This window comes from Fringilla coelebs (assembly GCF_963513975.1).
Source record: "Fringilla coelebs genome assembly, chromosome: 6".
In the NCBI taxonomy this organism is placed as follows: Eukaryota; Metazoa; Chordata; class Aves; order Passeriformes; family Fringillidae; genus Fringilla; species Fringilla coelebs.
In genome coordinates, this window is record NC_140034.1 from 8,537,444 (window position 1) to 8,546,999 (window position 9,556).

Genomic DNA, 9,556 nt, shown 5'->3' on the forward strand with positions numbered 1-9,556 from the left:
TTTACCAGCAGGGTAAGTGGTGTAAGAGTGGCTGGATGAACCCAACGTGTCCTGTGACAATCACCTTCAACAAGGTGATTTATTTCAGCCAGAAATCAATCCCAGAGCAAAGCACTTCGCTGCCTCCACCCCTCTCACCACAGCAGGCTCCACCAGACAGAAATTGAAACACTTTTATTCTGCTAAACCCCTCTGAAATTCCCCAAATGAAGAAAGGCTCTTCTCATTACACCCAGCAGTGGCAAAGCCACAGGTCTCAGCTGATCCACACTGGAGCAAGTCTAAGGAGAGATGGTGGCAAGGCACATCACAACACACCTGAGACTTGTGCAGATTTTGGCAGGGAAAGAAGGGCTTTGATTGAAGAGGCATTAAAGCCTGAAAGATCAGTAGTTCAGTAGTTCAGGAGAGTCCACCAGAGGTATCTCAAGGCATGGTTGTAAATGCAGCTTTTTCTGTAAGAAACACAACTCTGCAGCAAAACTTAGCAGGGCAAAATTACAAAATTTGACTTCTCAACTAGACAGGAGAAATATCTTCTAATCACGTGGCCTTAGGTCCCCCACATACAGCAATATGTCACTTTCCTAAAGGATGTCTGCAGTCTGTAGTACCAAGTCAGTAACAAAATGAAGGTAAACTACATTCAGTTAAAAAAAAAAGAAAAAAAAAAAAGCTAAAAATTGCATTTAGTTCAACAAACATCACTACTGAAAAATTTCATTTTTAGGTTGTGTGTAGAAAAAATCTGCTTCTTCCTTGGGATTGTTATACACTGTGTGTTCTCATTTGATGAGGTGGTCTTCAAAAAGAGGTTCCAGGTGAAAAGGTGACCATGGCTGGAGTTTGGTGACACAGAAAGCTGAGTGAAAAAGAAAAACTTAGTTAATTTTTTCCATCCTATAGGAGGTTAATCACTTCGCATATGCCAACCTAATTTTTATAAATTTTCATTAAAATAATATTTTAAAAATTTTATTTTAAATTTTTTAGATGAAAAAAGGACATAAATATGAAGATAAATGGAAAACATCCCATTGAGGGATTTGACTTTAAATTAGAAACAGCAACATATGGTTTTTAATGAATTTTTCTTTGAGACACCAAGCTGCAGGATTTGTTCTTTCCCTTACGAGTCTGTCCCAGAAAAATATTGTCCTTTTACCTTAACTTTGTACCACAATTCTTTTTTCTTTTATTCCTTCTTTGTCTACCTCAAACCACTTCTCCTTTGCCTAAACCCTGTTCCTGTATTTTACACCTTTCCAGTGTGACTCAGCCACTGTGATCCCCCCCCCACATACTCACTGAAGAAAGCAGAACTGAATTATGAAGGAATAAGCTGCACAGTCCTTTTAAGATTTATTTCTGAATTCTCCAGTCTATCCTTTCTTATGTGCAAGGTTCCCAGACCAGTTGTACACCTTCACTGTCCGAGGCAGTAAACAGAATAAAACGGAGCAATGAAAAGTGTGTCTCAAACTCTCTGACTCCACAGTGACAACAGCTGCTCAGTTTTATTCTCCACTGAGGAAGGGACCTTGGGTTAAGCTAACTCCTCCAAAACACCTTGCTAAAAAACAGAGTGAGGTGACTGAGGTGTTTTACAGCAATGGAGAATGACACAATTTTCCTTCCAACTTGCATTGCTACAAGAAACAAACGAGTGCTGAGGTATCTCTTCTGAAACAGTCAGAGAGGTTTCAAAAAACAGCTCCACATCCAAAAGTTTACCAGCACCAAGGCATTACCTGAGAACATGTGCTGGAACAGCAGGGAGGAACCTGCTAAACACACTCTGTGATTCTCTGGAGTTCTCACTTCCAGAGCAATCCTTACCTTGGTCTGGATCAATGTTTTGCAGTCATTAACACTGAATCCATCAAATCTAAAGTCCTCATTAGCTTTGACATTTGATTCTTCAAAAATATCAGCCTGGTTCTCTGAAGCATCCTAAAAAAACCATAATTTACATTTTATTTATGAATTTATTTATGCATTTCTCTCTGATTTCAATGCATACAACATACAGAGAAGTTTCCCTCAAATAACAACCACTATATTTTACTTTCTGAAGCTGTACTTTTTCATGTCTCCCTCTGCATTAAAACAATTTTTGCCAGAACTAGTTCTACAAATGCTGCCTTATATTTCAGCTTTTGTATTTTTCAGACTCTGTACTGCATTAGTGTATAACTCTGAACTCTGTATAAAATGCTAGTTAGCTTTCTTCACATTTTGGTCAGACTAAACAATCCTTTAAGGCCTGAGAACCAAGGTCATCAACACAGCCTCAGGCCCAAAAAGTATAAACAAAAGTAAACATGGGAGAGAAGCAAACTGGGGGGATGTGACTTCATTACCTGAAGCCAAAATTGGAAAATTACCCTCTGATATGCAAAAAGACCAAACTTGCATCCATCTGAGAAAACTGGTGGCTGTTGTCCATCTTGGGTGCAGCCTCTGCAAGGCTTTGCACTGCCCAAGGAGTATCCTTTGAAAGCTTTTCAATAAATGCCAATTTAATTCTCTAACTCTGTCTAGCCTCTGCTCCAGGTAGTCCCTCAAGGCATCACCTACACACATGAATCTGTGACTTCAATTAATAAAAAAGCCATTTCCAATTAGTATTAGCCTTAATTAGCACCAAAGCATTGCTGAGAAATGCCTCTTAATCGGTATTGTTAAAAGCAATACAGTTTTCCAGTGATAGATAAGAAGTAATGATGTAAGTTTAAGCTGCCTGGACATTGATTTAATTCTGGGGGGCAAGAAAGGAACAGAATAGGAGTGTAGCTATGCTAGAGAAATGTCTCCAGTTTTCTCTCTGTTACATTACAGTTCTACAAAGTGACTTTTTCAAGTGCAAAATAGGTTTCTACCTTCAGCACCATCCTTCTGTTTGTATATAACTTGCAGGAAAAGTCAAATACTCCCCTAAAATCATTACCTTGCCAACCCCATGCTTCAGCATTCAAATAATCAATTTAAATAGTTACTTCTGAAAATTACATGTGACTAATTAATCCCAGCTAAATAACTGAATTCTAAACCATCCCTGACACCTGTACCTTCTCAAAACAAGAGATTGTTAAACAGAGACATGTCTACTTGAGATCTTTCAACACTGCTGGTTTGGATTCAATCCAATTTAAAACAAACTCTCCCTCAAGCCTCACAAAAACAGGCAGAGGAATAATGTGAGGAAAGGGGAAGTTGAACACAATTTCAGTTTCTTCACAGAAAAATCAACCAGTAATTACTGTAACAGCCTCTCTGATTCAGATCTGATTTTCACTTAACAGAAAGTGAATATAGATATTAGGGGCTGACAGTTTTCTTGCACTCTGAGCACAAAAAGTAAACAATCCTGCTGCCCACACACCAGGGAGCTGATTCTCCATCTCTGCCTCCTGAAAGCTGCTTCTCCATCTCTACCAAAGCTGGGTGTACCACCTAACAACAGGGAACTGTGTTGGGCAGACTGCACTGCAAAGACAACTAAAGTGTGATCCTGCAAAATTTCATAGTTACTTACACATGAAGATGAGAAAACACTAAGCTATTGTCTTAAAAAGCTCCCTGTTAAAAAAAGCCAACAAACCTCGTGTGACTCACCCAGATCTAGTCCCTCATGCATCTGCATGTACAGCTCACAGAAGATCAGATTCCCAGCTCAGTGTTTATGCTGGCAGAATGGAAAACCATTGTTCAATTACCTTTTGATTTGCATCTACTCCGAGAACACTCAGGAGGTTTTCTTGGCAATGAGATTTACTCCAGGGATGTCTTGAGCTGGGGGCATTATCAAAGTCCCTGAGTGCTCTCCATACATTTCCAGAATCCCTGCTAGGAAACAAAAGACACTTTGAGGTTTTCAGTGAACACATGCAACAGTCATTCTCACTACAAACAGCTGTAAATTAACCTTCATCTAACAAGCAACTTGTCCTAAAACTCTTCCTACACTTGTCCAGACTGCCAGCCCGATGCACTAATGAGCTGCATGACAATTAGTGGGAGCAGTAAGTCAGCAGGAGTGTTTGTGCTCCTCAGATAAGAAGGGCATTAGAAGCACACCTCAGAGACTGCTACACACTCACAGTGCTCAGCTGCTTTGGTGAAATGTGGGCAGAGTTCAGCCCTGTCAGCTCTGCACTTTGCCTCTTCTGTCTCTCAAGTCTTTCTCCATCTCATAGGTCACACTTCACCCCTGCAGCACCTGTGCCACAAAACAAGGCAAAGGCACTCTCTGATGAACAGTGAGGAGGAGAGAGCTCCCTTGATGTGGCACTTTGGGTTCTTTCACTGCATTCATCACACATAAAAATCCAGTTGGGCTTGACTTCGTTTGCACTTGTCATTGACCTTAGCTACTTGTCACAGTAGATTAGGAAATTTTTGGTTTTACCTGTTTTTACCTAACAGTGCAGTCCCCTTTACAATTATATTTCTCCACAAGTTTGATGCTGATTAAAATATATCACATATACAGGGAACTTGGCTGAAAGAGTGCCCACATTGAAAGTTTTACCTACGTTTGTTCTGAGTCTCAGGACATTTCTCAAGTATGGTCTGGCACTGCTTTCTAGACACAAAGCCTCCAAGTTATGAAAAACTAACTGCAACCCTGTACAGTAACTACAATACTGCTCTGAAGCTGCTGATCCTTAAAAAACAAGTAACAGAGCTAGAAGTGTTCCAGCTGGAGAAAGCCTTGTTAATGGTACTAATTGCTATTAACATAGCCCAGGAAAAAGCCAGATGCACCACAGATTCTGAAGCACATCTGGTCAAACATGAGAAGAAGTTACCAACTGGGAAAACTGAGAGGGGAGGGGGAAAAAAAGCAGGTTGTTAGTGGAAGCAGCAGCCTCCAATGATGAAGAAATAAGTGGGATGTGCTGTAAAGAAAGGACAAGCAAACAGGAAGAACAGGCTGCCTGTTGGGCTCTGGCATTCCAGAGGCTTAGTCATAAGGAGGAACACCAACAGCAGAAAAAACCCTAAGCAGGAATTTGTAATTTTGATATATTCCCTTCATTGTTTTCCAATGGCTAAGACACCATCCACTTCCTTTGACAATGTGCTACAAAACTGGTAAGATCTATACACTGAGAAGCATAGCACTAAAAAGATTTTTAAGTGCACCACTGATTTCTAAATTATGAAACAAACAGTGTAATTGATGAGGAACTTTTTCTTTCCTTTTTTTTTTTTTTTAACTGTTAATCTAAACTCATTACCAAAGTTGATTCTTCAAAAGTTCAGGAATCCAAACATCTTCATTATTTGCATCAAGAACTTGCTCTAAGCTTCTTATGCACTCTCTGGACTGTGGTACAAAGACTTCTGGAAAGCCCAACTTAAATATCTCCTCATAGCTGTGGTCTTCCTAGAAAAAAAGAGATTTTTATTACATACATCATACAAGCTATCCCCACAGGTCATGAAGGACCTAGTCCAAAGAGATTGTCTTATTGGTTTTAGAATTTATATTTATATTAATATTAATAGCAGAGGGACTGAGCTCATATTTCAGTGTTTTGAGTATGTTGAGTACCTAGAATTAGAGGAAGCAAGAGTCCCAGAGTTTCTGATGAGCCTTAGCCTTTAATTTCCCAGCTCCTCGGTCACAGACTTGCATATTTAACACTTGGGACTCCTCCTTCTGCTCAGCTAATTCAGTCCAGGTCAAATCTGATGTATCAATTCAACAGCTTGTTTTGCTAACTCAGTATTCAAACACTCCTAATTCAAATGTAACACACCTGCCAAATGCGACAGTTACCAATAAATACTTGCACTGAGCAAGTCTGCAAGAAAAGATGGGGCGAGGTTGTTTCTATATCCTTGCATTTGCACCAAACTTTTTCCAGCCTGTGTTAAAAATCAGAACCAGATTGAAATCCTTGTTCCTCCTCAAGCAGTGATGAGCAGGTTTGCAGGAATGACCTCAGCACAGGAGGGATGCAGACAGGCCTAGTGGAAGTAAGCACTAGTAAGTGGGGTTATCTGACAACTAAGAAATACATGTTCAAGGGAAAACATGCATCATTTACATCCTATCCTAGGGGCATGCCATCTGGTTCAGAAAGCTGAATCCTTTTATTCCTTCAAGGAAGGAATTACTGCAATTTTCCAAGTAAAAGCAAATTAATTGACTTCACCACCCTGCCCAGGGACTGCAATGCAGGAGCAGCAACACTGTGTGAAAACTCAAGAATGGAACCAGTCACTTTGGGGTTTTTGCCCAGCAATCAACAATTTAGTCTGAAAAGCCTAAGCATGGATACTCCAAATTTTTATGGTTTCATTTAATAGTAATTTGAACTGAAATATTTCCACAGTGTCACTACACTGAACTCAGACAGGTGGGGTGAGTACTGAGAGAGTATCTAAAGATAAGTGGTCAAAATCACCAGAGCTTGTAGAAGGCTTCTGCACTTCTGACCACGCTTCAAGGAACAGAATTTGTGCCCCAGCTGCTCCCTCCTGAAGGAAGGCCTTGCTAAAATCCTTCCTGATGATTCACTGCTGGGACATTCAAAGACTCCTGGGTAAATTCCTTTGAATCTTGCCCAAAGTGTCGCAATACTTTCAATCAGTTTGTAAATTATTTCAACAGGGATACAGTGTGGAGGATCCTGATGGATGCTCGAGAAGCAGAGCTCTGTGAAGTAACACTGGCTAAAGGATACATGGTCAAGGAAAAAAAACCCAAACTTCCAGGTAGGCACCAAAAGTGAAGTGGGATGGGAGTCAGGAAAAGCCAGGCAGCTGCTCTTGGCTTTGGGATGGGGGAAGTTACAGCCCCAGGGAGTGCATCGAGGGAAGCACAGCTCTGCCTCAATTGCAGCATCTCCCTAGAGCCCTGGTGCTGCTCCAACACACTGCAAGTCACTGACTTATGGTTTAGCCAAGACAGATCAAGAGATTTTGTTTATTACCTTTATTACTGTCTATTTCAGTGAGTGTTTCTGAAACAAAGTTTGGGTGTATTTCCATTTATCTTGTGGCTTTGTACTAATTATAAAAAATTCAGTGTACAAAGTTCACATCAGTACTTTGTGAATAAATCCTCTATATCCTATTATATCAAAATACCCCATGGCTTAAACACATGCACCAGGCCCTCTCTCAAAGGCCAATGTTTAAAGAGCACATGAAAAATCCTCCAAGTGTTCAATCCTGTAGGCAAAATACCCAGCCACTGCAAGGAAATGAATGATTATTTCCATCTTAAAGCACATGATTCTGATCCCAGTTGACATCATTTAATTAACAGAAGCAATAAATACTCAAGGTCAGACCTCTGACATGAGATGATTTCTAGAGGTCCCTTCCAACCCACCTGGCCTTCTTTCTATTGATCATACAGAAGCTAGAGTCCCAGGCCAAAGATTTTGTGATCTCAAACTAACAATGCAAAAAGCACAGGGATAAAGGACAGGTTCTTTCTCTACCTTGAGATGAGAAAAGACAACCTGAAACTCTAAGCATGGTTAACTTATTTAACTCATACTGGACATTTCCTTCTGCCTTTAACAAATGCAAAGCCAAGAAAAGGCTTCAGTAAGATTAAGATCTACTGCTTTTGGAAAGAAACCAAGCAACCTGCTATATTCCATTTCAGCTTCAGTCATTACAACATTCTCTTTCTCCAACAGAAAACTCCTTGTCTGCCACTTCCAGCATTACAAAACATTTGAATTCTCTGTTTGTGCACACCAATAACCAGGTATTTTGTGTATCTACACTCAGTCAGTGTGGGCAGCTTCTCCCACCTGCAGCTTTGTGTTTTTACTAGTAACAGCTCTGCAACAAGTAAAATTCCTAAGCAAAGGGCATGAAATCCTGTCTCCAGGAAAGTCTCAATCCCCTGCATATACTAAAACTCACCCAACAGACTACAAGCAGTAAATTACTGCTGCTACAGATTAACCCCATGGAAGTCTTAGCTGATTGTTCTCTTTTTTCAAATGTTGTCATTTAGGATGAAAGTAGTAAGAAAAAGGGGATTTTGTTCTGTATTTCTGTGTTCCTTCTGCCCTTTTGTTACTTTCCTTCTCCTCCTTGCTGATGCTGTTTGGTCCAGATGGAAACACGTTTAACCCCACAATATATAACCCTTTACCTGAACTTTTTTTTTTTGTGCTGAAAATAATTCATTGCATTATTTACTCAGAAATTTAGCTCTAACATTGTAAGAGTAAATGTTATATCCTATGCCAAAAAATGAATTATATTTCTACTAATGTCTTGCGTGTCACGATCAGAATAAAATTCCAGAAAAACTGTTGATATTACTCAGGGAGTATACTAAATAACAAAAATACATTGGTTTGGCCAATTTCTAATTCAATAGTAAGTGGGTTTACTTCAATAAGTTTGCAGGCAACTCACAGAATTTCTGTCCACCCTGCTTTCATCACCCACCTTTCCGATTTGTTGTTTCTTAAGCTCTTTCTTGTCTAAATTTTACACTGCATGTCCTTCAGGGCAAGGTTCATGGTGCCTGCGTGCTTACTTGCCTATGTGCCTACTTATTCCTAGTGCCTAGAAGCAAAATAGTGCATTACATTCTTTAAAGCTCTCCAGCAGCACAGCTTAAGTATTTGTCAAACACTGCAAAGAAGTTGCTTTTGTTCCACTTGAGGTAGCTGCAAAGTAGCCGGACAGTTTCTCTGCATGTGCAGAGTTACCCTCGGCAGAGAAGACAGATCCAGACCCGGAGGTGTGGGAAGCAGGAACACAAACATTTCTGGTCCTTGGCTTGCTGTGAGCACGTACCTGACTCAGAGAGCCCCAAGCCTCCGGCATGCCGTGGCGCAGGGATGGCTCCGCACACACGTGGGCAGCAGAAATGCCGCAGCCTCCTCTGCCCAGCTCCGGATCGGCTCCCCGAGCTTCTGCTGACTTCACCAAAACTTCAAGGTTATCACTGAATCTCTGTGATTTGTCTAAGGGCTCTGTGAAGCCTTCAAAATCACCCCAAGAGCCACCGGGTTCTGAGGTACTAAAGCTGCTCTCAGAAAATTCCTCACAACTTCTCCCTTCGCTGTTCATTACAGGGAGGCTTTGCCGCGTTGCTTCAAGATTAACAATTTCTTCATTGCTTGTTCTTTCATTCCAGTTACAGCCACTTTCACAGAGAGACACACCACCTGCCAGGTCTTTTGGAGGCTCACAGTGTGGTATGTCTGTGTCACCAAGACTTTCTACCACCGACAAGTTCTGCATCTTTGTTCGAGAGAAAAAAAATAATTTGTTGAAATCCGTACTGCAAAAAGGTTACTGAAGTTCAGTTGCATCAGAAATATGAGTGTTTCCAAAACAGAATCAAATTCTTCATTTCACTCCTAAGAATAACAACACTGCTGAAACAAAACAGGATGTCCTTCAGCCTCTCCTCCAGTACTCGGCATGTGCACGTTATTCGGCCTCACTTTCTGTGTAGAGTATTAAGCCTGCAAAGAAAGGATTATAAATAAATACCTCTGTGATAAGGCCTGTGTAGGAATAAAGATAGCTGATAAGGTAGGAGAAAGAATGC

At 40.6% G+C, this 9,556-nt stretch overlaps 1 protein-coding gene across 2 annotated transcripts; it reads right to left on the bottom strand.

The window, feature by feature from the left end:
- Positions 1–221: 221 nt before the first annotated feature.
- Positions 222–9,347, bottom strand: CLBA1 (clathrin binding box of aftiphilin containing 1). 2 transcript variants are annotated; one of them, XM_084207516.1, is made up of 5 exons: positions 8,794–9,347; positions 5,247–5,395; positions 3,720–3,846; positions 1,840–1,953; positions 222–862 (listed from the first exon to the last, which is right to left on the bottom strand). In XM_084207516.1, exons 1-5 carry the CDS (start codon positions 9,241–9,243, stop codon positions 695–697), a joined length of 1,008 nt encoding a protein of 335 aa, XP_084063642.1. In that variant the 5' UTR covers positions 9,244–9,347; the 3' UTR covers positions 222–694. The 2 variants fall into 2 exon arrangements, with proteins under 2 accessions (XP_084063642.1, XP_084063641.1); XM_084207515.1 differs by having other exon boundaries at positions 3,720–3,849.
- Between the last annotated feature and the right edge of the window lie 209 nt (positions 9,348–9,556).

Bases quoted from the DNA above. Each gene is read 5' to 3' on its own strand.
- CLBA1 (XM_084207515.1), bottom strand. From the start codon at position 9,243: ATGCAGAACTTGTCGGTGGTAGAAAGTCTTGGTGACACAGACATACCA. The intron at 1,954-3,719 runs GTAATTGAACAA...TGGTTTTTTTAG, and splicing joins GAGTAGATGCAAATCAAAAG to GATGCTTCAGAGAACCAGGC. The intron at 863-1,839 runs GTAAGGATTGCT...TTTTTCACTCAG, and splicing joins AAACATTGATCCAGACCAAG to CTTTCTGTGTCACCAAACTC.